We start from the raw sequence: 26884 nt of genomic DNA, 5'->3' as shown, positions 1-26884 counted from the left end.
ATCAATGTTTCAATGTTGTTGCCAAGCCGGGGCAGTTAGTCCCCGGGCAGAATAACCTTCCCGGGCGACCCTTTTCATGGCCCCGCTCGACACGGCGGCCCCGTGATGAATATGTGTTTTCATGGTGTGTTGTTGTTGGTTGCTTTTTTTGTACACTCTGTGCGAAAGAGTTGAGTGTTGATTTTTTCCCTCCCCTTGGCTCGCGGTTGGTACTTTTTATCGCGCCTTTCATAAGGAAATTGGAAAAGTTTTATCGAACGCGCTCCGGCCACCCCAGCGCGGTGCGCGGTTGATGAAATCGGGAACAAGGAGCAAGCCCCAGCGGTGGTGGAGAGGGAGGAGGAGGAAAACACATCCAAACATTTACGGGTGTATTTTTAAAGGGGTGTTTGTGCTGTAATGGTTTGGTGAAAATACATTCCTTTCCGCACTGTGATGTAGCACAACACGGAGAATGCTTAATGCAAAACCAATTGATGATTGTAGTCATTACACAGGGACAATAGAACCGCACACAATACGCTGACCTCTCTGTTACCGCGAGCGTCTGCACGCCTCCCATTGCCTCCTCCTCTAAACAAAACCCCCATTTAAAGTACGGTGATCATTTGCAGTTGTGCAGCAATTGTCTTTGCGGTATGTTCTCTTCCGGACCATTTCTTCGCCCGTACTGGGGGGGAAGGTGGAGAGGATGGTCGTAACACACAATGGTCGTAAGAAAACAACAGCCCACAGACATCGTCCCATATGGCGCTTGTTAGGCGGCACCGCTCGTTGACATCGACCACATTTGCAACGGTAATGCGCACCGGCAACCGCAGGACACGTTCGACTGATAAAACACACATTGATTGATTGTAGTAATTACTCAGCCACAGCCACACACACACACACTCCTTCCCGGTATGGACTGGACCCGTTCGGTCGGCCAGCCATACAACCGAGGGACACGTGCCGAAAGGCCGACGGTCACGCAATTACGTTGTCAAATAAGAAAGATCAGCAACTGGACCGACCACCGATCTGAACATCCAAAACATTCCAGCGCCTCATCCAGCGCCCTCTAGCGCTCCCATTCTTCTGTGAGGCGAAAGGTGTGTTTGTGTGGATACAATTCCCACCGAGCCGTTCATCACGGACACTGGACGTTTGCTGGAGCCTTATCCAGGGTTCCAGGACCCGGGGTGTGACTGCTGAGATGCTGCGTCAGTAACGCACTACTCTACCCAGGGCGGTTCCTCCCCGATGCTGTGTTGTCAATAAGACGCCAGATGGCGATAAATTCCTTGTACACGATAGGCGTCTAGGCGCACTAATCTCCTTTTCGCTGCTGTCGTATGGGTGGGTGTTTGTGTGTGTGTGGGTCTGGTAATGCGTACGTGCGAAATGAGCCTTCCCGGAACTGTTTCATTTCCACACGTTAATCACCCTATCAGACGCATGTCTCAAATCCCTTTTGGCACAGCAAAGCCTTATATCAATTCCCCTCCCCTGCTGGGGCCGACCAGCAGCAACCATGGCCCGGCTTCGTTATCGCCTTTTCTCTGTGGCCTGTGTGTCGATAAACAGGGCAAACGGAAACGCGCAGAATAATTATCACTTCCTTTTAATTACTAACCTATCGCTCGGTTGTCAAAGCTTGACGTTTCTCTCTCTCTCGCTATGTGTGTGTGTATGTATATATTTTTATTTCTCTCTGCTCCATGATGCCGCACAAGGTCTGAAATCGATTTTTTGTTCGCTTTTTGTTCCGCAGACACAGCTACGCACGGTCCCGCGGCCGCAGGATGTGGGCGAGCTGGTGCGGGAGCAGTACCGCCGCATGGAGAGCGATATTACGAAATTAAAGCTCGCGGTCGACGAGAAAAACGTCGAGCTGGTGTTGATTAACGATCTGAAACGGAACCTCAAGGAGGCGCTTGCGAGGGCGAAGTGGACCGAGCAGGAGCGGGCGGAGCTGGAAAAACGCTTGCTGGAAGCGCAGATGGAAAACAAGCGGCTGGAGGTAGGTACGAAGTGGGTGCGAGCGAGCCGTACTTTATGTTAATTTTTAATAAGGTTTCCACATGACCAGGAATTGAGATGCTTTTGTTGTACAGATTGCATACCTTTTGGCGCATATAGCGCCGAGAGACGAAGAAATACGCCTTAAAGTATGCAATTGGTCGACCAAAATCTCCTTCCAATCAGCTTTTCTTTTAAAAGTTCCTACAACACATTGCACCCGAGGAGCAGGTGTACAGCATCATCATCAGCGTCATCAGCAGAGTAATGATGGATAGAACTTCCACGAAAGCTCGAGATTTTCATCCCCACCATTAAGTTGAGGGATTAAACTTTCCCAGAATGAGCCGAATATCTCAAGTGTCACGAGCTTCTCAGAAACGGTGACAATCAATTCTGCAAAAAGCAGCGACTGTTGAACCTTTGCGAGCTCTTCGCTGCTCAAGTGTCGGCGTGGAGTGTAGCTTTACACAGCGATGGTACACACTCAGCATCCGCGCCCGAAACACCTGAGACGATTAAAAGCAGCGATGAATAATGTGTTGTTGCGGTTGGGGTACCATCATTCTTTCCTTCACAGTACATTAACTCTCAGCCAACACACACACTATCTCTCTCTCTCTCTCTCTCTCTCTCTCTCTCTCTTCCTTTGTAACTTACCGATCGTTGCTCTTTTCCTTCCGCAGCTCTTCCTGGACACGCAGGCCATTAACTTTCGCAAGGTGAAAAGTGAGCTCAGCCACATCCACCAGCTCTCCAGCCAGCAGATCCAGTATTTGGACGAGCCGATCAATTCGCTGGTGCAGCTGGCGGTCAGTCCACGTCGGCACCATCGCGGCCGTCAGCCATCGTTGCGTAATTATGCATCGACACAGTCGTCGGAGTGTGATACGACTTCCTCCCGTACGCTTTTATCACCTCGCCCGGAGGAGGAGGAGGAGCACAATCAGGCAGCGAAATCTTCACCAAACCGGCCCGAGATGGACGTGGCACAGCGAAAAGCTCATTCCAATTGCCGGACCACCACCACCAGCACGTCAGGCCTCACGCCCGACGAATCAATGCCTTCGTTAGCGGCGACGCAATCGGATCGGGATAATGCGACCGGGAATACGCAGTCGTCTACGCCGAGCTGGATTGACCGACCGCGACGACCGGGCGATGACAATGGCAAAGATAACGAACGCCACCGCCAAGTACCGGGCATCAATCGTGGTGCCGATCACGATGACAACCGCATCCGTCACCGGGCGAGCGATTCGGATTACAGCGCCGGCAAGCTGACCGGACGCCCTCTGGACGATGGTGACGCCCAATGGCAGCAATTCGTTGGCGAGCTGGCCGGTGAGTAGTCTGTGCTTGTCTTTGTGTGCAATGCACATCGAAACGTTTTTGTCCCAACCCGGTGTGCCTTCAGTTTGTAAGCTTACTTCCGTGGCGATGCACACGGAAGTGGTTTAAAGGAGTGATTTTTTTGCGTCGCTGCGTACCCGTTTCATCGTGTCTATCAAAATTGCTCGCTGCTGTGGAAGAAGCTCACGCGGTGGCTCTCCCTGTTGTTTTTGTTGTTGGTACCAGTTCACCACCCATTCAGCAATGAATCATTCAGTAACGTCATCTGCTTTCGACGAGCGCTGCAATTGTATGCTTTCGCGTTTTGGTTTAGCCGTCTTTGTTGGATTGCGACTTTTTTCCTTCCGTTTCTTTTCTTCAGTATTGATGTGCACGTCGGCGTGCAATCCCGTGATAATTGCACAAATTAATGAACAGGATGGGGTCCGGGACAGATGATGAAATTATTTTTTTATGCACGATAGAGCGCCCCACCGTTGCCAAATGGGCGTTGAGGTGAGAAAAGTAATTGGAACATGTTGATTTTAATAGTACAACGAGCTTACTATAATGAAGCGCTCGATGTTTGACATTCACACCTACAGTGCAGTGCTCATTAAAACCAGCAGCTTCCACTCCCCACTCCTCTCCCCACTACATGCAGTTGCTTACACATTCCGCATTTCACTCATGGGCGTCAGCTGCAACAAATCGTTGCCAACTACATACGGCAGCCACGCTGCAAGAGGTTTGCGTTAAACGAATTTGTACTACATGTCGCCCGGCCTGTTGACGCATACGTCACCCCAGACTGACACAGTCTACCCCACCCTCTGCTGCTCCTCAACATCAACAACAGCAACAACATAAACAAAACCAATGCACATCAACCCATCAGCGACAACCGAACTCGCGCGCGCCCTCAAAAACTCATCAAACAATTTACTTTATTTATGAAATTAGCTGCCGAAGTCGTGCCGTCGCGCTACATCGGTGCAACAATTTTAACTCGCCTGCCTCCTGCCTTGCCTCTTTCGCCATCAGACCTCGACTATGGAGGGCAGCTTCGACTCGGATTCGCCAACAGCCGCCGCTCTAATGCGTGGGATCGTGAATAATTCCTTCGCTGTATCGAGGTCGATCGATTGCAGTCGTGTGTGTGTGTGTGTGTGTGTGTGTGTGTGTGTGTGTGTGTGTGTGCTTGAGCACGATAACAGCAATAACAGCAAACCGCCAGCAACCAGCAGTGGTGAGGGACAGGGTTTCAGGGGGTGGTAGCGAGCAGCAGCAGTAACAGCAATGCAACTTTGTAGTTTGCAGCCGGGCGCTTTTAATGGCATCAATAAATAATAGCACAAACGCACCCATGACATTCCATGGCAAGTTTTGTTTGGCTTTTAGTTAGGGTTCCCCGCCGGCCGCTGTTCCCTGTTCCCTGGGCGCTGCTGCTCCCATACGCTCAGTGAAACGCCCTTTTGTGTTGGTACGTGCCTGGAAGGAATCACGACACACTCTGACCGCGGGACACAGGCGGCTGGTTGGTGCACGCCCGCGTATAAATCATTGAACGTACACATACACACGCGTGCGTATGCACACAAATTTATCGTTTTTGAAACACTAATGTTTCATTAATTATGCTACTTTGGGCAGCTTTTCAGTGGTTTTGTTTGGTTTTGCATTTTGTACTGCTCGGTGCCTGTGCTCTTCACACGCATGTGCCGCGAGTGTTGTTTTCTGGGGGGGCGGAGGCCTGTAAAATGAGTGCCGTGATTGAATGTATTTGTTTTACGGTGGCACGTGTGTTATCATCCTGGTCACGGCGCCGAAACTGTGCTTCACTAAAACATGTTTTTGTTAATTAAATTTTTCTCAAAAATACAACATTCTTTCCGGGAACGGAGTCACTTCCCCGAACTGCGTAAACAATGTTCGCCTTCGCGTCTGGTACCGGTTTGATTTTTTTCCGGAAAATGCTCTCACAAATTATGAAGCACCATGCGCCTCCATCGACGCCGACGAAACTTTGCGAAATACGAATAATTGAGCCACCTCATTTTCTGCCGCGCCTTCTTGCCGCAGTCAAATGCCAGCTTGCCGGCAGCTTACAAGACATAGATGGATTATTTAATTTGCACACGAGCTGCTCTTGCCCTACGGCAACGATCTCAACGGGCCCGCTTTGCATCGCTGATCCCTCGTACCATTCGCGTTGGGCTTTCGCCTGTGGCATATTATACGTGGAACAATGAACACCCGGTGTGTGTGTCTGTGTGAGTGAGAGATTTTTTTGCTGCTACTCATAGCCCCGTTTCATCCCCTTGTGCATGTGAGCGTGCTTAATCGAAATGCTTCGCTAACCTTTTCAACGATCTACCACCGCCGCCGGGATATAGTTTCTTATTTATGCCGCTCGCTTTTTTCCCTTCTGCATACACCATGTGTGTGTGAGCTACAAGCTACACACGCGCACACAGACACACACAGAATAGCAACTTTGTACGTGCGAACATATTGTGTACGGGTGGAGCAGAGAAAGCTTTCCATAGAGAGTTTTCGCCCGAGCGGAAGAACTTCAAAAAACCCCGGCCATTCGATTTGCCTCAAGGTGAACACAGACACACGCACACACGCGCGCGTACGCCTCACAGTTTGTGCGAAAACCCATCGGCGCTTTGTTTGGTGCAAGTTTGACTACAACATAGTCTTCACACACAGGCACACATTTACACTTGGTCGGCAACGCACTGGAAAGCGACGGCGAAACAATGATCGATCAAATAATCTCCGTTCCGAATCGCTCATGAATATTCAGTACCGTCGCTTCCGATATGATTTCCTCCCATTTGCCCGCCTCACGCCCTACCGCTTTCCCTCTACCCTCCTGCCACACACAAGCACACAATGTAAGGATGAAGAAGGCAGGCCGGCACGGAGCCCACACAGCAACGCATCGATGAAATCGTCATCGATCGAAGAATGGCTTCCCGCGTCCGCTACATTACGAGCTTTTAACTTTGTTCGAGTCTCCCCTCTCCCTCGCTCTCTCTCTCTCTATTGTGTATCAAGGGGACACGAATCACGTGGTTTTGGGACAGCGCAAGGTACTCGCAAGCGATCCCAGCGGGTAATCGGAAATGACATGACATGGTCATGGATTCGTTTGCCTGCCGCCTAATTACCTGCTGCCGTACCAGGGCAATCCGGAGGAATGGACCAGCAGCTGAATGTAAGAATGTTTTTGAAAAAAAAAAGAAAAGATTCCAAGAAACAAGCAACACATTAAAGGAATGGCTCGATTAGCTGGCCAAGCGCATCCAACCCCTTCAATCGTACACACTTTTCCAGTGAAACACGCTTCGCAAGAGCGGATTCCTTTGTTGCGAATCGATTGTGCATTCGGACGGTTCTTTGTCCGGCGTTTGAGAGTTTGTGCCGTTGTCTCTGTGTGTCTGTGTGTGTGTTGGCGCTTTTTTGTCCATTTTTTTTGCCATTCTCTCGGCTACGAATTGTGCGAACCTTTGGTGAACAATGATGCGATGAAACTGCAAGCACAGAGCCCGGTCCAGACCAGTGGGGGGGATGGGAGGCGAAGTGGGCGAATATTCGATAAATGGGTGGGTGGGGCAGTTCGGATCGTTTGGAACCAGCATTTTGTTTTGGTGTACCGGTTGGCAAGTTCAAACACTCCGAAGAGACTCCATTCCGAGCATGTGTGTGTGTGTGTGTACGGCCATGTGAAACCCCCGATAATGGAGGTAATGTGCATCGGCCGGTTCGCTTTGCCGGGTTCGCAAAATGGCAAAAGCAACGATATCTACGTTTGAGCAACTCGAGGACAGCGTATACATTCCGAATTGGAGCGGTAAAGAAATGGAGCGGACAGTGAGGGTGGAGCGGAACCGTTTGTTGGAAATTTTCCACCCAATGATAGATCCCGGTTTTTCTCGGAATATTTAACTTTCTAGCAATTGGGGGAGGGTGAGCCAGCGGCACACACACTCACAAAGAGCCATAACTCGGCCTCGGTCTTTGTGTGCGCTGTTTGAGTATGTATGAAGCTATCGCGTTTATGCTTGCTTTCGCTCGCTTTTCATGCGTGTGCAAGTGTTACAGTGAGTGACAAGAAAATGAGATTGCTTATTTGTTTTTGTAAATTTATTATGTTTTTAACACTTTTTAAACATTTGTAAACAAAGCAACTTTTCCCCTTAAGTCGATTTTTTGGGATGTTTCTTTGTTTTAGAACATTATATTGTTATTTTTATTCAATATTTATACACAATTATTGCCCATTTGTCTTTTGCTAGTCCTTCCAATGCAATTTATTTGATGTAAACCAATAAAACTACAAAAAATATCAAAGTGGAAATTGATTTCCCAATGTGAGCCTTTTCTGCCGAGACGCACTGTGTACGGATTCCTCGTGCAGCAAAGCGCACCAGTCCATTTTGCACAAAACTCGAATGCACACACCGCGCCGTCCGATTCAATGCATTCTTTGTCGGCAAACCGTGCGTGCAATTGCGCTTGGGAGTTGAGCGCGCTCGCCTATTTATGTGCAGGTGTATTTTTGTAAAGCTCCCCCAAAACAGGGTTGAAATATTTTCCATCCATCCTGCTGGCAGCGCGCTGCTTTATAGCTTTGTTTTCACCCGACCGAGCGATGTGATTACATGTTCCACCGTTGATTAGAGACCCCCTTTTCCCTTTGCCCTCGTTATGTGTGTGTGTGTGTATATGGGGGAAGAATTTAGCTTCCCAGCAAATACACCTATTGATTTCAGGCATTCGATTTTGGTGCAGATTTTGAGCAAAGCGTCGGTTCACTTTTCGACCGATGTAACTGAACCGCATGCGAATACCATTCCACCCGAATCAATCTCTCGCTTTAAGGTCATCAAATTGGGCATTCTTTGGCTCGGTTTTGGAGCCACGGCAATTATGGGCATTCCACACAGGCACACACGCGTCCGACCTGCAAGCACGAACGTTAATCTCGCCCAGAAGCGCCAATCCTGCTCACGAAAATGCCTCAATCACTGCGAGCTTCCCGAGCCCGATGGCTATCGCACGCTCTAATCACCTGTCCTCTGTCGGTGATGGAAACACGATTTGGGAAAGGCCCATTTCCCGTGCCAACAGCGATGACGACGGTGACGGCCGCCCCGTCCGATCGTATCATTCGGCCCAGCGGAATCAAATTCCAATCCACGGTGGCGGCAATTTCTCTACGGCCGAGGCACACCCACACACACTCACATCCCGTTGCTCAGTCCTGTTTTTCCGGCCAGCGCGGATACAGCGCCGAGAAGCACCCGGGGGGAAAAGGCCGCAATAACCTCGGGGAACTTGGGAGACCACTCCACACACTAACCGAGTACGTCTTGGCAAGCCTTCAAACCGATAATAAAGCAATCTTGCCACCGAGTCGACAATCAGCGCCCGCCACCAACCCGGCGGAAGAAGGTGAACACGACACTTTGACGGTAGCCAAGAGAGAGAGAGCGAGATCCGATCGGACACGCGCAACCAAACCAAACGACGGCTGGGATGCCGAGGTGCCTTTTAATGGCCACATGCCGCTGGAGGTACGGTGTGTGCCGCGATGCTCTCTAATGGTGGTCGGGCTCCGGCGAAACTGCAACACGGAGCTCGGGGTTTATATGAGTGCGCGGGTTCATGATTTGCATACGAAACCCATTTGCCCCGGTCCAGGTCGTTTTTCGATGGACGATAATCATCCTTTCCAGCCGTACATCATGGGATGTGAAGGAGTAGAAGAAGAGGGCTTAGGATGGTTTGCAATGGTGTGAGAGTGAAACGAGAAAATGATAGTGATAAAGATAAAGCGTACAGCGTTGAGAGTTGAAGACGGACACAAATGAGCCGGTGGGTGGAAAACACTCGATTTCGGGCTGCAATATGGGGGCTGGCAATGATTTTTCTGTCTCCAAAATCGTCCTTTCTTGCAATGGTTTCAAAGCTGTTTTCAATTGCTTTATGTCACATAAATGCATATATTTTGATATCTTATGTATCACTGCACAAATTGTGCTAAAATGTCGGCCTTCCTTCTCTATTTCCTACGCTGAATGAGTTCAGTATCAGTTCCTGGACTGGTATAGGTTCAGCATCAGTTACAGGACTGGTATAGGTTCAGCATCACATCCAGGACCAGCATGAAGTCATGGTCAGTTTCTGAACCAGTGTGGGTAGTACCGGTATGGGGTTGGTTTTGGTTTTAGGTCTCTTCAGAGGTTGTCCTCAACTCCCCAGTTTAATTTCGTTTCGGCGTTCAGTTCAGAGTAAAGAGGATCCTTCAAATTTCGTTGAGCAGCCCTGTAACATATCCAAATTCACTAGCTTCATGTAAAAGCTCTATTCTGCAACGTGTTTGAAGGACTCATTTCATGCAAGATTTGATTCCACGACGGGTGCGTTTTAAGCTGTGTTTTTAACAACCTTACCATTGGACTGTCTCTGTTAAATACACTGAAATTAAGGGAAGTTCGTCTCTCATTTGAAGGCGATAAAAACTGTATGCAAAACCATAGCAAACAGCTTAAGTTTCTTCGTGTTTTTGTGTTGCTTTTCATTTGAACCCAGAACAATAAATTATTTCTTTGTCGATCTTCTGTTTAACTATTGAAAAATGCTGAGGAATAGCTGATTCTTTTTGCTGTTACTTTTGATCTTTCATAAATCTTAAACTTTTCCTCCCTATCAAATCCATTACCTCCATTTGAATTCAATGGCCACCACAGCAAAACAGACACAGATAAAACTGCCGCTTACCGGAGAGAAGATAGAATAATGCGTCCATCTCAACCCATCCCAAACCTCAAAAAAACCACCAACAAAAAGAAGAAACAATTTGCACATTTTTACTACAAAACAACTTCCGGGCGGGGGCGGGGGGAAACCTTCTCATCCCCTTCTACTTTGATAAGCCACAGGAAACACACATACAGCGGCCTCATCCCGCCTAACCCCATCAGGGCGGCCCGGGCGGGCTATAAAAACGATCTTCCGCTTTCCACGTTTTCCCCCACTTTGCAGCGGCGTTCATCCTGTTTGGCCCGGGCCAATCCTTCCCGGGGTAAACTTCGTGCCCGGGAAGATTTCGATTCGCCGAAAAGGTAATTTCCTCGATTGATGCCCGAAAGCTTCAAATCTTCATTTTTCAACACAAAGACACACAACTCGGCCAACCCATCTGGAGCTCGCCGCCGTACTGCGAAATAAACACAAGCACACACACACACACGCCGAGGCAGAGGTAGTCCCACAACTCACCAGCATTCATCCGGCATCATTATCATTATCATCGGCGCGAGCGGGGGGGGGAGGATGATGCTGCTTTTCGTCTCCTTTCTCCTAGCCGAAAACCTCTTTTTTCCGGTGGATGGGGCCAAATATCATCTGCATAAAATATGCTCAGTAATCAGGTGGAGATGAGGTGAAGAAACTGGAGAGGCTGAAGCAGGGACGAGCACGGGGGGGGAGGGAATCGTAAAGTAATGCTGAAAAATCCTACTTGTCGATGTAAAGCCACGGGCTTTCCCCGGGGTTGGTGTGGAAGGAAGCTATTTTTCTTGCAAGTAAAACCCCGGCCCAGGCCCTTTTTTTTGAAGGTGGCGGTGGTGCTGGTGAGGTGGCACAGGGAGGCGCACCAGCGGAAATGACGAACCAGTTTCCGTTTTCCAGTAACCCGCGCAGCATGGAAAGGGGTGAAAACTCCTCTATGGGTTGGGTGGGCAGGGAGACAAGATATTCGTTACTCTAATTTATTCATCCGAACGTGTACTACACAGACAGTTTACAACGAGCTACTTTTTGCGGCAATTTACCTCTCTCTCTCGCTCTCCCATGCTGCGACACCCTACCCCCGTCAGGAGTGCACGTGTGTGGGAGGAAAATGGTCCCTCCCCATCCATCGCATTCTCTGCCCCGTTAGTCTCTTTTCGATTTTGGAAAAACGTTCATTTGGAAAATGAAAGCAAAATGTGTGCGAAACGCTTCGTTTCGTCCTTATCACGCACCACCCTCGTGCCCGATCTGTCAATGAGGGATGGGATTTTCTCCTTGCAGGAGGAAAGGAAGGTCGCGAGGAAGGTTCTTCTTGTTCCTTTCAAAGATCGTAAAACGGCAGCATGGAGAAGAAAGCAAAAAAACGCTCTTTACATGTATAACACAGCGTAAGCGCACGAATCGGAACAAAGTTACAATCGAGTGATACAGCACTTTGAAACATACACGGCATGCGAGAGGGAACGGAGCGGGAGGTTGATGATGAGGAGGCCAATTCGTGCGTTTTGGGAGGAAAAGTGTATGCGCTTTCCACACACACACACACACACTGCCATGACGGGTTTCTGTTACTGCCTTTTGCAGGCTGCTTCTCATTTGCCTGGGCCCGGGAGTTCGAAAGCGCCCACGGGGAAAACGCCAAAAGAAATAGCTTGCGACGGACTGCGGGCCGTCGATTGTGGGTGAACTTTTTCTTCAACATTTTATTGTCCCCGGGTTCCGTTCCGAGCCGGGCAAACGGTGTGGAATGAGTTTAATTTCACTTCACTTAAAGGTAATTGAGATAAATGGTGCCATGTCGCGGACTTTCTTACTACGCGTGCGGTGGTGTGGAGGGAATGGTTAGAGAGGACGGAAATGGGAAATGCAGTTTGAGTCATAAAATGACGGCTGAGATTTTAAGATTGTGTGTGTATGTGTGTGTGTGTTGCCATTGATGGAATTTGGGATCGTAAAACTGAAACTAACGCCATATTGACTGGCTTCAATTAACCGCAAAGTCGTTCGTTCCGCAAGCCTGTGTGAATGATGTAACGAGACAGAAAGAGAGAGAGATATATACAGACAGAGAGAATGTATTTTATTGAGTTTGCAACTACAGTGGGGGTCGTATCATTGTAACAATTTTGTGTAATGAAGAAAATTCTGCTCACTAAGCGAGCGGAGAAACCAACCAAATTGGAAGTTATGCAACACGTAGAACAAAACGCCTAAAGGTATGCAAACTGTTTATTTATATTTCGTGAGTGTTTTTTTTTTTTGGCTTTTTAGGCGTTTTTGTGTGACAGTAAGCGTTCATAAAACGAAAAAACACAATCATCCAATTTATTCTCCAAAGAAAAAAAACCTTCCCCCACCGACACGTTCTTTTGCCGACCTTCTCTCAGCCCTCAAGGTCGGGCCAAATTTTAATTTAAACCATAAACTTATGCAAACCAATACTAACACGAATGGGTGGGTGGGTGAAGGCGGCCTTATCTCGGGTCGTTCAGTGTTTTTCCTGCCGGCCCTCGAGCCGCCGCAGCCGAAAGGCGACCAGGGTAAGAGCATTGGACGAGAGCATTAACTAATCTTTTCCACTGGGCGGTACGGGTGTGTGTGTGTGGGGGCGTGTGCAAGCGGAAACCAAGATAACCGGATTCGGCAGGGTGTATGTGTGTGTGTGGAGTGTAGGGAAGTAATTGTGGTTTAATTTCGCTGCAACGATCAATTTTGGCGCTGCTTGTTGCCGGTGTGGGTGGTGGAGCCACTGTTGAATAATATTCAAACCTTCACTCGGTCTCGGTCAGACGATTGGAAATATTTAACCTTCCCCCCGGATACATGGGGGGATGGAAAAGGGGGAAAAGAGGGAAAAGAGTGGGGAAAAATTCGTTTGAAATTATTTGTATGCCACTCGTTCTCTTTCGCTTTTGCCACAAATTTGCAGCCGGAAGAAATCGTTCTTTTGTGAAAAGCGCTGACTAGGTCCATGGAAATTTATTCTAACTCTCTCTCACACACACACACAAGGACGAGTTAACGATTGGAGAACGGTGCTTGAAGGGAGGCGGCCCGAACAACAACAAAAAATCGACCCAGACTCGCTCTGAGCGGGCAACAGATGAAAATAAAACGTGCTACGTAAAATACGCCCTCGCGGTGGAAAATCAATGTACCCCGCAGGGTGTGGGAGACAGGGAGGAGGACAGGGGGAAGGGAAACGAGACAATGTCGAACGATGCTCGTTGGCGTCTTCGTCATCGTTGCCGTCGCCGTCATGGTTGGTCGTAGTGTGTGTGTGTGTGCGCGCTAGCACAAATTGAATTTTAAATATTCAATTGAAGGAACATTAATCGTAGCGTAGTGATGCGGATCCCCCCTTTTGCTTAGGAAAGGATGGATGAAGGTGATGTGAAGGGGGGGGGGAATGGGGGGCTGATGATGATGATGGTACAACAATGGGATGGAATCGACTCACCCCGAAAGCTCCTCACTGCTGCCGGAAGTGAGTTTTTGACTTTCCACGAGTGTGTGTGTGTGTACCTGGCGAAAAACACGATCCCTTGCCCTTCTTACAGGGTTATGGTAGTGATGGGAGTGATGGTGAATTTTACTGTTTCACCCCCAGCGCACGAAGTGCTGGAGCTGGATAAAAGCAACAGGGGGAAAGCGGGGATTACATTCAGCAAACGAGAAAATCACATTCACGTGCGCACACACCACCACCACCACCACTCCGCGGGGAGAAATTTGTATGCTTTTGTATGCAAAGTGTGGGCACAAAAAAATTCGGTTTGAAAGAATTGTTCCGCACGATACAGAGCGAGTCCGCAGCGAGTTGGCAACTGTGTTGTGCGGGGGGAAAGCGTGAATTTAAATCCACCGCCACGATATGGGCACACACAAAAGAAATGTGGGGCTCCACCGTGAGCGGCATAAGTCTCGGTCGAATAATATAAATTTCAATAAATGAACCAAAACCAAACGCGGAAACGGCAAAAGCAAGCAGTGAAATTGAAAGAGCAAAGTGGTTTTGTGGAGGGCAGGCTCACTCCTGCTTTTCCGCCTTGCGGGATGAAGGGAAGCACAGTGCGGCCACGATAACGCTCCCAGTCTTTCTACTACTCTTCTCATCTGACTGTCCTGCGGAATGGCAACAATTCTCGTCCGTTCCAAACAAAACAAAACTGTCAAAGCAAAAATGCCAAACAGAAAGCAAACAGCAAAAATGGAATGACTGGTGTGGGAGGAGGGGAACCTAACGTCCTTTGTAGTGGTTTGATGCGCAAGGGACAAATTCGATACGACGCTGCATGGAAAATGAGTGCGTTTCTTGGCGTTTTCCACCACCTTTTGTGGGCATGGGATCAGATTTCCCTTTGCTGTTGCTTGCCCATTGAGTGATGCTATTAATAAGCGCTGCAGAAAAGCGAAGGAATGTATGGTGGGAGCTTGAGAGAAAAAGGAAATAAAATGGGTAAATAAGCGAGGGGTCAATGGCTGAATTGAATGGTGTTTTGTTTATCTCTTTAAGAAGATGGCAACGAACTTCTTTTTTATTGGCGAAGGTTTCTTGCTTTGAATCTCTTTGCTTTGCTAAGCGCCTGAAGGTATGCAAAGAGATGCTTGTATTTGCGATTTGTTAAGAAATTTTGTAGTTTTAAGGTAAATTTCATTAAATAGTGTACGAATAAGAACTAAATGAACAGCTTTAGTGGACCTGATGTGATGAATTAATCCCAAAGTCCGCAAAATCTAGAATTGTCCTGATACTTAAGGTAAGAAAAATATTGCCCACTTTCGTATCATCTCATAAAGCAAATCCAATAAGCATTATGGCTCGACCGTTTCAATGCAACAGTAAACATTACAAAATAAGCAAAACTGACAACTGCCAAAAGGGGTTTTGGGGCTTATTAGAATTATGATTTTTGTCACCAAACAAAAGAAACCGTGAAAGTAGTGTTTTACCTTCCGCTTTTCGTGCAATCTGCTGCCGGTCATACAACAACGCGGTACACAGCGCGCACGGCTTAGGAAAATAAGCTCACGATAATGCCGCGCGATAAGCAAAACCGCACCCCCTCTCTCTCCGCCAGACCTTTGCGAACCTTTTGTTTAAAAACTACGCTCCATGCGAGATGTGTAGGTCGATGGGACAGGGGGAGAGAAAAATTGAATCTGGTAGAAAAATTCCGTTCCTTCGTTCGGTGGATTAACTGTGTGTGTGTACAGTTTTTAAAACTGCGCTTTTTTTTGCTGCCGATTTCAACCCACGGGTTCTTTCTTTCGCAAATTTTATCGCACAAAAGCGTTACCGGCGTACGCGGTGCAAACGACGAACCCGTTTCGTCTCACCTTGTTCGGACCGCTGCGCTGTGGTGGTACTCCGTTCCGTACTTTGCACGGTTCCAGCTCCAGTTCAGCAGCATTCGTTGGCTATAAATTAAATAATAAATCCTTTCGTTTCGTTCGTGTAATCCGCTGCTAGCGAGGAGAGGGAGGAGGGGGAGTGAATTTCTATCCTGAATTCTATAGATGCAACCAATTCGTGTGAGTTTTTTGCTTTCTTTGTTCTGCTCTTCCAAACCGTTCCCCGTTTCGATAGTTAAAGCATCCTCGGGAGATTGAGAAAGAAGCGCGTTTTTGGCTCATTGCTGTAGCTACGCTTTTTAACTGCACAACAGGGTAAAAGGTGAAACAGTCTAACGGTATGAAACGGACAAAAATTGGAAAACGCTGAAGAAGCAGACCCAAAGACCACAAATAAATACTATCGCATATAAATACTTGCCAGCCGTTTGGGGTTTGATGGTAAAAAGGCGACGAGAAAAAAAAGTGGGGGGGAACGATCCCGAGCTTCATCGGTATTAAAGGATAAGAGGGATGCGAATTTATTGGTACAAAAAATGCTCTCACGTTCTCCCGTCGTCTGATACTGACGGTTGAAGAATATGGAAAACGCGAGGTGCACTGTTGATTAATTTCATTTGTTTCCCGCTCCCCCCGCCAGCCCAATGTTTGCCGAACGTTTTCCATCACCTGTCGATGGCATTGAGCGGTCGATGGAATGGAACAATCTCCATCGTGGCAGCAGAGCGTTATTTGCCCGGGCCAGTGCAATTCGTCATCAAAGAGCACAGGTGGCTTTGGCTTTGATTCCCCCCTGTCTTTTTTGCTGTTTTGTTTTTCTCTGATAATCCTGGAAGCCTGGAAATGATTTAAATACACCGAGCAAAAACGGAGCAAAACAAAACTGTAATTACCTTATTTTGTTTCGAGCACGATGATGATGATGGTGGTGTCTCGGTTACATTGAATGATTCCGATTTATCACCTCGGGTGTGCCAAAAGCAGCAACAGTAACTGGGTGGATCAAGCGTAAGCCTTTGAATGGGCTGTAAAGAGAAAGAGAGAGTTGGTTGGAATGGTTTAATATTCGGTCAAAAGCATACATTTAAAGCAATCCAATAGGATTTTTAGCCTTACAAATCATCGACTGTATAAATTCAGGCGCATTGGTGCTTGATTCGAATTCTGCAAACACACTCCATCGCTTTCTTATTTGTATCACAACAAAGCAAACTAATTCGGACGGTATCTTGGGTGGTTTGATTATATTTTCCTCACACTCAGATTGGTAGTGGCAAACTTCAATCGAATGAAAATTTAATCATGTTTTTTTTTTGCTTCTTCCAAAGAACGGTCACAAAATTAATCTTCTGCTTAGTAAACATGATTCGGCGTCTAGTTTTTGGCTCATTATTGCGTTCGCCAAATGGGGCTTTTCTGCCGGCGCAGCACAAAAAGGTCCCGAGGCATTCCCCCCCTCTTTGCCGAAAAGGATTCTTGGGAAATCTGTACCCTTAGCTGGGGGGGTTCCTGTCCCCGGGAGTTGGTGAAGACTAGCAGGATTTTACCCGAATTGAGAGCCCCGAGAAGGTTAAAGCCTCGGCGCACAATTTGCTCGAGGCAGTTGAGTGGGTGAGCTTTTCGCCCTGAGTCAATCACGTTACGTCGGGAACAGTTTTTCACATACCCAGGCACCTACCTACAAAGCACACACATACATATGCACACGAGGTTGGGAGAAGATTTTAATTAAATTTACAACCATTATCACGATACTCTCGGGTCTGCCTGCTCGAGAATGCTCACCGGCGTTGGGGCTGTTTCGGAGGTCACCCTCGGGCGGTGTACGAACATACGAACACAAGGCCTCTGATGTGTTGTGGAGCGATGTAGTAGCATATCCGTTACAGCCGTGCCCCGAGCAGCTCTCCAGGAATGTTTTGCTCATTACAAGATGGGCGCAGAAAATTATGATGAAAATAATAACGCACATTTTTTTTCCTGCTGAAACGGTAGACGGAAAGGTGACGTATCTTCATTACACACACACACACACATGAAGCACAGATGTAATGAGCTCTTCCCTCCCGCTGTGCACGAGCCACAAGGGTATGGAATTTATCCTCACGCGTACACGATTGCCAAAAAGGTTCCACTATGGTTTTACGAAAAGATAAAATTCGATAGCAAAATATTGTCTCATCGAAGAATTTTAATTAAGTTTAAATTTGCTGCTCTCGAGCGTGCGTGTGTGAAAACAAAGCACGTACGTATGCGGTTCATGTTGTGCTTTCCCCATTTTTATCAAAACCTTAAATTCGCTCTAGAATCTCGCGCGCACGTTTGTACGTTTTGCCACCGGCGGAGGAAGCTTAGCCTCAGCCAGTATTGCAAAGGGTGAACACGATATAACACGGTGCTGTCATTCGCTTCCGCATTGTATACTGCGAGCGTTGCGATCTTGGGTACAAACATCCCGGGACTGTGGATGGAAGTTTGTGTTACCGTACCCTTCCGCCAGCGCTGTAATGCTGCCAAGACGACCCAAGCACGAAACTGAAGCACCATCCTCCGTGCTTAATTCTAACCGGAAAAGTTTCATCCAGCAGCAGCAGCAGCAGCAGCAGAAAGCAAGGATTTACCTTTTCTACGAAAATCAGGTAGCGCCAGGAGAGAATGCCCCCACACACCCACACTCTTATCGTAGCTTTCGCGGAAAGGGTTTTGCAACCCGGCGGTGGCTCATGGCAATCGCTCCTAATTACCTGCTTTCTCTTGTGGCTGAAACCCGAAAGACCCGAAATCCGCGTGCGAGAATGGAGGAAAGGTGTTGACGATACAGGAATTTTCTCGCGAAACTATGTTTCGTCCCTGCGCTGAGGGCACGGTTGTGTGGGACGTTACGGGACGCGACACTTCTTCATTCGCGGCAAAACTATTTTCGGAACGCTCGGGCAGACTGGTTTGCTAGGGGAAGGGGGAGGTTCCGGTAGTGTGCTAAAATAAATACATTCGAGTTGATTCAGCGTCTTCCAGAACCTTGCCAGGGTTCGAGAAAAGCTAATGTTCGATATGAATGCAAACAAGCAAGCAAGATAGAATTGTACGCGAAAGCGCCCAAAACTATGCAATCTGTACTACCGAACTGCTCTATTTACATTCCTTCCTCTATTTACCAATTTCCCAGTTCTTATAAAGCTTATTAAGTGTTTGGAAAAGTTTACGAAAGACCCCCTTTTTGCCAAACCCTGCCCTCGGAAGAGCGGCGTTCCATCATGTGTCCGCCTGACTCCGCTGGATCGCGGTTCGCCAAATTGGGTTCGCACGTTTGACGTGGTTTAAAAGTTTGCCCGCGAATCGTCGTTTTGTCACCACGCGCAAGACTTCCGGCAGAGATTCTTCTTCGCGCATCGCGCGGTGCAAAGTTGTGAGTGATTGCAGCGAGATAAAGTTGTGCGCAGAGGGATCCACCACAAAAAACAGGCGGGTAAGCGGAATCCCTTGTGCATAGTGTGGCTTGTGGGCACTGGGTGCGTCATTCTTCCCGGAACGAATGACAGTTGATTGTTAGCGAAGCTCATCCAACCACACACACACACACAAACACACATGTACAGTGGATGGAGTTAGAAAGCAAATCTTAAACACGCATGCACATGCACTTGTGGGCGCTGGAGTCAAATGTTCCGCGGCAAACGGTGCCGCTGATAGGTTGATTATTGATTTTGGGTGCGAAAATATGTTTGCCAAAGGCATTCGAGACCACCGCAAGCCTCCGGAAGGCGTGGTATAATCTTTAAAATATTCCATTTCCACACACCAGTGTGAAGAGAGAAGATTGAAATGCCTCTCATCGAATGCAATACACGACTATTTGTTTTCCCTCCTTGCAACGCTTTTGGGGAATTGGAAAATAAGCTCTTTTCCCCCCGCCGTAAAACCATTCCATTGCAATGCCAATCAAATTCACACCCCCACGACGTTACATTGTGCAGGCTGTGTAATTGGAGAAAGAATGTACATACACACTCAGTCCCAAAAGCAGCAGCCCCCGGTCGAAAAACGGGCTGTGCGAAATCTTTTTTAAATTAAAATCTCTACCCCAGCTTCCCGCCCGAAAATCCCGCTGGACGATGGGCAGCACACAGTGACGCAACGCAGCGCACAGGCCCGGATCACACGTGATCCACCCGTCCATCAGCTGCGTTCGAGTGGATAATGGCCAATCAGTGTTTAATTATTCCACTTAATACACTGCACGTGGCCGCCCTGTGTGCAGCAGCAGCAGCAGCAGGCAGTGTGCTTCATTTACCGGACGCCGAAACTACTGGACACCAGCCCAACGCAACGTAATGGCATTATTTTGGGGAAGCGATGTCGTGTTTGCTTCTGTGGGAGATTTTTTGTTGTTGCTGTAGCTCCACGCAGAAGTGTCAAAAAGGGTTTTATTTAAACCTTTTGGGGGTTTGCTGCCTTTTCCCTCCCTCATTTTCAGCTTTGTTTGCGTTGAAACACAATGAAAGAAATTTAAATTACCGCTCGGGATTGAATTGCATTTTGCGACAATTAAGGCGATAGCTTTGTTCATGCGGTGCGGGTTTCCTCCTGTTTTGCAGCAATTTAATGTCGATGGATTGTTTCTGGAGTGGTCGCTTTATACACTATATGGTAAAAATAATGATAAAGTTGTTCGTAGAGTGATACCAAACGCCTAAAGGTATGCACTCTTCATTACAAACTAACGCTATTCTGGTTCTATTACACTCCAGTGCCGTTCGAGTGCTTTCCATTTCCTTTAAAAATGATAAAAATACACTCCAAATCCAATCGAAAGTGGCGCCCAGGGTGCCACGCTAACTGAATTTAAATGTAATCACCTAAACTTGTTAAGCGAAACAACAACAATCATCGTAAAAGTTCTCCCACTGCTTTGCCTGTTCCACCACCAGGTCCGGGTGGTCGAGTGCCCCTTTTTCCAAATTAAATCGGAACATCCAATCCATGCAAAAGCTTGCAAGTGGGAGAGTGAGTGAAGTGCATAAGAAGCCGTCCTCTCGCCAACCTAAAATAGGGAAGATTGTGGGGGAAGAAAAATGAACGCATCACGCTGCATTGCAACACACAGTGATTTCATTTCATCGCGTGACACTCCGACCACATTCATCATACCCGGACCGGGACCGGAGGTTTACAGAGCATCCTATTCAGGTAATGGAAAACTCGGTCCACCCGCGTGACGGATTTGCGCACTCCAGAGCAGCCACGGTGGAGATCTAAACCCATTTTTCCTGCTGTCCTTTCCTCACTCACTCTCTCTCTCCTGGTGGGTCAAAACGCGATGTGTGTTCTGTGTGTCGCTCCCCCCGTCCTGAAAGGTTTGCGACTTAATCTCCACCTTTAGCCATGTTGCTCTTTCTCTCTCTCTCCCTTGTCAAAGGTCCACGCGAGCAAAGCATGCAAATGGCATTTGCTTGTCCTTCGCCTTTTCCAACTCCCTCGAAAAGAGGGTGTGTGTGGGAACACAGTTGGAGTTGGTGGGGAAAAAATCATCATAATTTTCCATATCTATCTTTCGCTTCCCTCCCAGCGGCTAACCTAATCTGACTAAGAAAGCGGGCACGCAAATGTTATGCTTCTGCTCTCCGCATCCTTCGTGCGCGTCTCGCGTGCATTCATAACGCCACTGTCGTACCTGTTTAAGGACACACACACATACACACGGACACACGGACACAGGAGTCGCGCGAGATGATGGTGATGAAGCTCAAGCATAAAGCACTTTGGTTCCTGCTTCCCAGAAATGGAACGATGTGTATTCAAAGCTTTCTGTTGTACGTCCCAACGTGCGACTCACACACACCGACAGCCGCCGAGCAAAGTGAACTATTACTCGGGTAAAATGGGCCGCAGGATACACACACACCGGCGGAGAGGGGGGTTGTCGACCATCGTGACAGTGGAGGGCTTCATCCTTCTTCCCCATATCGTCGGCGGATCCTTTCTGTCAGCTTCTTTATGCTGTCCTTTCTTTCCAACTCCAGCACCGAGAGAGGACGGTGAATTGAATCTTTTCTCATTTTTATACCAACCCATACACACACACACACGTACATTTCAACGTGCTTCAATGTGGAGGGGGGGGGCTAAAGTCTCGTTTGCCCCGCGGAGGCTATAGAGAAACCTCACGAACGCAACCTAAAACGCCCCCTTTGAACGCCTTTACCGTAGAGGGGATCTTTGCCTCGCACTAAAATAAAGTCATCAGAATTTTTATCTCCTTTGCCGCGCTTTCCCGCCGTGGCCAGCAACCTATTACTGCGTTCCTTTGCTTTCCTTTTCCCAGTGTGTGTGTGGCGCGCTTTTTGTTCGTGACGATCCATCCCCCTCCCTTTGCCCGTATGTGTTGGATGGAAAGCGCGCGCGAGCAACAAAAAATAATCCCGCGTTGATATCGTTACGTTTTCGTTTTCATTTCCCCCTCACACCTCTACCAACCATCTCTAACGTTGCTCCTTCTTAGAAAAAAAAGAAAGCTTGGCGCGCGCCATCTTCACACTATTTGCAGTTGACTTCGGGACCCTGACGCGATCCTGACAACGACAGCGCGCGTCCAGGAAAAGGTTGGTGTGAGGAATTATGTTTGCGCGAGCCTTTTGCCCAAAGGGGGGGAGCACGGCAGAGAGAGCGAGCGAGTGTGCGGGGTGAAAAGAGGTGGATCATTTCATATCTAGTGTTGTCGCATGTGTTTCATCCCAAATCCCACCCGAGACGCTACCGACGCTCCCCCAGCGCATCCTTACGCTCCCTTTCCCCCCTGCCGCAGCTGTTCGCAGCTGTTTGTCAATTTTAAATTGAATTTTCTTTAATTTAAAATATTTTTTTTGTGTGTGTGTGTCGTTCACTTTCGCATTTTGAACCCCTCCGGGAGTAGATGCGGCCTCGGTACGCGCAAAGAATGCGATGTGTGAGGGGTAGAGAGGGGGAGAAAGGGAAAGGTGGTAAGGGGGAAATAAAAACAGGACAAGAAAAGCCCGAACTTCGCGCAAATCCCTGTCTCCGGGGGGTGGTTTTCCCTGATTGGCCGTGGCTCGTTGCGGCGAAAGCTCCATCTGAACAACGTACCAAAACAACGCAGCAAAGAGGGCATGAGAGGAGGAGGGGTTGTGTGTGTGTCTGGGACCCACTGCTGTTGCTGTTGCTTATGTTGCCCGTAACGCTGAGCAGCTTACACACAACGTCATCTGTCGGGGCAGGATTCTTTTTTTTTGCGCCGTAAAGAGCACCGTGGAGCAGCGCGCTGCAAGAGTCATGCAGGTCACAACGACGACGACAGCGACTTCGGTCCCATTCCGTCGCTGCAACGCTGCTGGAGGGTGCTTCGTGACACTTTCAACGTTTCCCAACTAGCTCTGACTGGCTCAGGCAGAGACAGGGACAGATGGGGGGGGAGGGGGGGGAAATGTTTTAAAAGAAAACGCACCACCACTGCCCAGGCCCAGTATGACCTGTGACTGGAATATTTAGTGGATTGGACGCCGCGCGCACGCTCTGAGGGGTTTTATCTGGGTGAAGTGGCTGTCTCCCATGCTCGCCGTAAGCCACCAACAACAAGGACTACCTCTCCTCCCCGGTGTGTAAGTAGTTCCAGTTGGTTTTTCACTTGATTGAAATTAAGTGAAAACAACACATTCCATGTCACGGGCACTTGGCCGAGAGGAGCGAGCGCGAAATATTAAACTGAAGCCATAATTCCGTCACGTCAAGCGCGCATCATGCAGCGTTTTTGGTACGTGCCGCTTCCCCTGAACGGTCGACTGCAGACTGTGAACGTCGAGCTAGTGAATAGAATAAACCCACTTATCTCTCCCTCTCTCCGCATGTGTGTGTGCGGAGCGGATGAAGTGGAAAAGAAGAGAAGGGAACACTGTCGCTCGTCATGATATGCTGCATGTCTTCGGGAGGAGTCTCTACGCGCTGATGGCTAAAATGAACAAGTAAAATGTAAATTACCCCTAAACCCGTAACACGGAGAGCAGGGAAAGGAAGGAACAAGAGAGCATCCTCAGCGCATGTGTGTGTGTGTTTCTACTTCTTTTGTAAGCTCACCAGAAGTTGTCAATACCCTTTCACCTCGGCCTTTGCAGTTATATTTTTGTATTCATTGCCCGATTCCTTTCATGCCTTTGCAGAAAACATCACGCTCCCGTCGTCACCGCGCCCGTTCCGGCACAACCTCTCCATTGCGCAGCTGTCCGATCTGGACGACTCGTTGATGTCGGATGCAGCAGCAGCACTATCGAAATGCCGTGCCGGTGATGCTACACCATCCTCCCAGGGCAGCAACCTCAGCAACAGCAGCAGCAGCAGCAAATTTACCAAGCAATTACAAACCAAATAACGGAGTGCAGTGTGGAGCAGCGTTCCAGTGGAGCAGAGCAGCAGTTGCTTTGATGTTTGCTGCTCTCGGTCCCTGAGGGGGGGTGTTGGAAGGGGGTGGGGGGGAGGGGTAAGTAGTAGAGACACTCGAGGGTTGGTGTAAGTCGTACATGGCACAAATTAAATTGTTCTCCTTCGTTTGACCGGTTTGCCTTCCAGGACGAGCTCTCACGAGGGCATCGAATTGTGCGCTGATGCTAATTAATTTCACATTTCTAACCCCGGGACCTGAGCAACCAGAGCGGAGAAGGGTGGCGAAAGTGCATGGAAGGAAAAATGTGCCAGTGTTACTTTCAATGCTTAAAGCTGAAATAGTTTTGCTAATTGATAAACGATCCAACGAACTTGTACGGTTGGCGTGTTATGGTACGAGTTTAGCATAGGGCAGGATGGACTGATTCACAGTGGTGTGGCATGAGTGCTGGACTCTCACACGGGAGACGTGAGTTTGAATCTCAATACGGGACCGAATGAAAATATTACGACGAGTGTGTTTATTTGCGTATCTTTGTTAAAAAATTAATTGACTTTACAGAACTTTGTAACGAAAACATTATGTCACCATTTATTTGCACTTTAATGACAACAAAATTCAATCCATTTTAACCTCAAACAAGCAATCAATGCAGCATGAAAATCCCATTTGCTCTGACCACAACTTTCTGAAACTTATTGGAACCCTCTTCTTTACAATAAAACGATCAAAAAATCTCTTTTTCCCCCATTACAAATCGAAAGCCAATCACGAATGGTTAAATCTTGAACGTTAAACTCTTGGCCAAGCAGAGTGAGAGGGAGGGGGAAATGACCTCAAAACTAATCATCCTCCTGCCAGCTCCAACCAACCGGCAAACCGAAACTCGGTGCACTTTTACCCCCTTTTTTTTGTGGCGGCCGTAGCAAACACAGCGACAAAACTGTTTGCCGTAAGAAATCCCATCGCGCTTCGATCGTAAAATCTCGTTTTTACGATCGAAAAACTTTTCGCGCCTTGAAATCTACTTATCTGTCGGCTTTGCCTGCCTCGCTGGTTGGGTGGTTAGTGCATTTGCGAGGGTTTTTCTTCTGCTGGACCAATCTTACATTTTGTCCGAAATTTCTTATGATCCCCTTGATGGACCATTGTCTGTCCAGCCCTGAAACAGCCGTAACCCCTAACACGAAAAAGCAATTAGAGTAAATTTTATCACTCACCAGTTTACCAGGCTCCGAACAAAAAACCCGCTAGTATCAACCGTCGGGGAGTGGAAAGAATTATGGAAACTTTTTTCACGTATGCGAAACAATTTTCTTTGTGAATCTGAACCCATTTCACCGGCACAATTCATTTTTTCGCAAGTACTTTCGGGCTGAAAGTTCTTATTGCAAAGTTTTGTTTCTCTCAACGGCACACGAACAAAAAAAAAACCCCGGCACCGGCAAAAGTTCCACAATGGCGCCGCTATTGTTGCCCTTGGCGTTGGCAGTGGGAATGAAAATGGAATCAACCTACCGGAACCGAGGCGAGTCGTTAAATTTTTAATCGTCTAGTGGCCACAACAATCGCCAAACAACGGTCCACGGGCTATCGATGTACACATGTCTGATCGCATCACACATCCTTGCGTTCGCTGTAAAGAGCTTTGTCAGAGAGATTTATCAAGGGATTCACTTCACGGGTGAAGTAAAGAAGCAGCCGGGTGGGTTGCCGTGATCTGCCGTGCTGAAAGCAATAATATTTTTCTCCATGTCAATTCCCATTAAAAAGTAATAAAGCTAGACAAAATGGCACGCCCCTTTCCCCAGCGGTTGCTCATATCCGCTTCTCGTGCTGCTCGTTTGTTTCGTAAAGATGGGTGGTGAAGTGAATCGAAGTTAAATTTAAAACTTTTCTGAGCGGAAATCCACACAAACCCACACACACACACACACGCACGGGTGCGGACAGAACGATAGCGCACAGCGGGAGTAATAAAAAAGATGTCAGATATTGTTGATTTGTTTTGTCGATGCTTGTCAAGTGAGATTGTGCAGGAAATAAGTGCTGTGAGCTGTGTGGTTGAAAACAGAACATGATGTCATGCGGATGGCATAACTTCAGGCGTTATTTTATCGACTTTAAAAAGTTGGTACGAAGACGCCTAAAACTGTGCAATTTTTTCTACAAATGTTTCTGTTTAATTTCAAAATCTTGGATGTCTGAAGATGAGCTGGCTATTTTTCGTACAAAAACTGGTACGTGGTTATTATCTTTTCCTTCGCTGTTTGCGATGTTTTACAACTTTAGCCAGCATCATGAACCATGCTTGATGGATTCAGCAGGATATGAGTCCTGCTTGCTCTCCTGCTTCACGCTCACCTCGTGATGGGGACAAACTTTTAAGTTAATTTGTCTTGATTTATATTAAAACTTGAACCATTCCATCTCCCGAAATGCGTTTCGTCGCACATTTTGATACACTGGCTGACTGATGCTCGCTCACGAGCTTCAACCGCTCAACTCTATTATCAAACTTTATCCTTGCGGCAGCATGTCGCCGGCGCATTTTGTTTCTATTGCCCTGCAGACAAGACAAGTCTCTAATTCGCTCCGATCCGTTCCGAGTGCAGCTGATAAATATTGAAAAATGAAAACTTCGTTCTCCACTCCGCCTCCCCCATTTGCGGGTGCATGCTTTCTGACAGGGTGCGCTGTGTGGACGCTTTAGGAATATTGAAAACGTTTTTCCTTTTCGGCTCTGTCCACACGCGAGCGACGAGTCATCTAAACCATTGGGTACGGAATCGGTAGGATACTAGATGTCTAAACTATCTCGCCGTCGTGCACTCAATTTACTCAGCTCTACCAGTACCCAGTCCCAGGCGCGACTCCGGTCCGGTGCAGACCCGAGAACGGCGATGATACACTCAGTGTGTGTGTGTGTGCAAAAGTGTTGCGATGGAAAAATATTGCCCTTGGCACACATTTATCTGTCTCTCGCGTATC

General features: G+C 47.9%; 2 protein-coding genes across 9 annotated transcripts in view; one reads left to right on the top strand and one right to left on the bottom strand.

The window, feature by feature from the left end:
* The window catches only part of LOC120898103, a 40358-nt gene extending 16387 nt beyond the window's left edge, over positions 1 to 23971 (top strand). For 4 of the 5 annotated variants that reach the window (XM_040303488.1, XM_040303489.1, XM_040303487.1 and 1 more), the window contains exons 8-10: positions 1757 to 2005; positions 2691 to 3348; positions 23673 to 23971. In XM_040303488.1, the coding sequence (XP_040159422.1) occupies positions 1757 to 2005; positions 2691 to 3348; positions 23673 to 23881 (1116 nt within the window). In that variant the 3' untranslated portion in view covers positions 23882 to 23971. Of the gene's footprint in view, positions 1 to 1756; positions 2006 to 2690; positions 3349 to 4380; positions 4707 to 23672 lie in introns of those variants that run through there. The other variant, XM_040303490.1, reaches the window with a different exon arrangement.
* Positions 1 to 26884, bottom strand: part of LOC120898101 (glucose transporter type 1) — a 177612-nt gene that overhangs the window by 121048 nt on the left and 29680 nt on the right. The gene's annotated exons all lie outside the window — the stretch shown is intronic.

The sequence above is a fragment of the Anopheles arabiensis genome, chromosome 2 (genome assembly GCF_016920715.1).
Source record: "Anopheles arabiensis isolate DONGOLA chromosome 2, AaraD3, whole genome shotgun sequence".
Classification (NCBI taxonomy): Eukaryota; Metazoa; Arthropoda; class Insecta; order Diptera; family Culicidae; genus Anopheles; species Anopheles arabiensis.
This window is presented reverse-complemented; position numbering and strand designations above follow the sequence as displayed.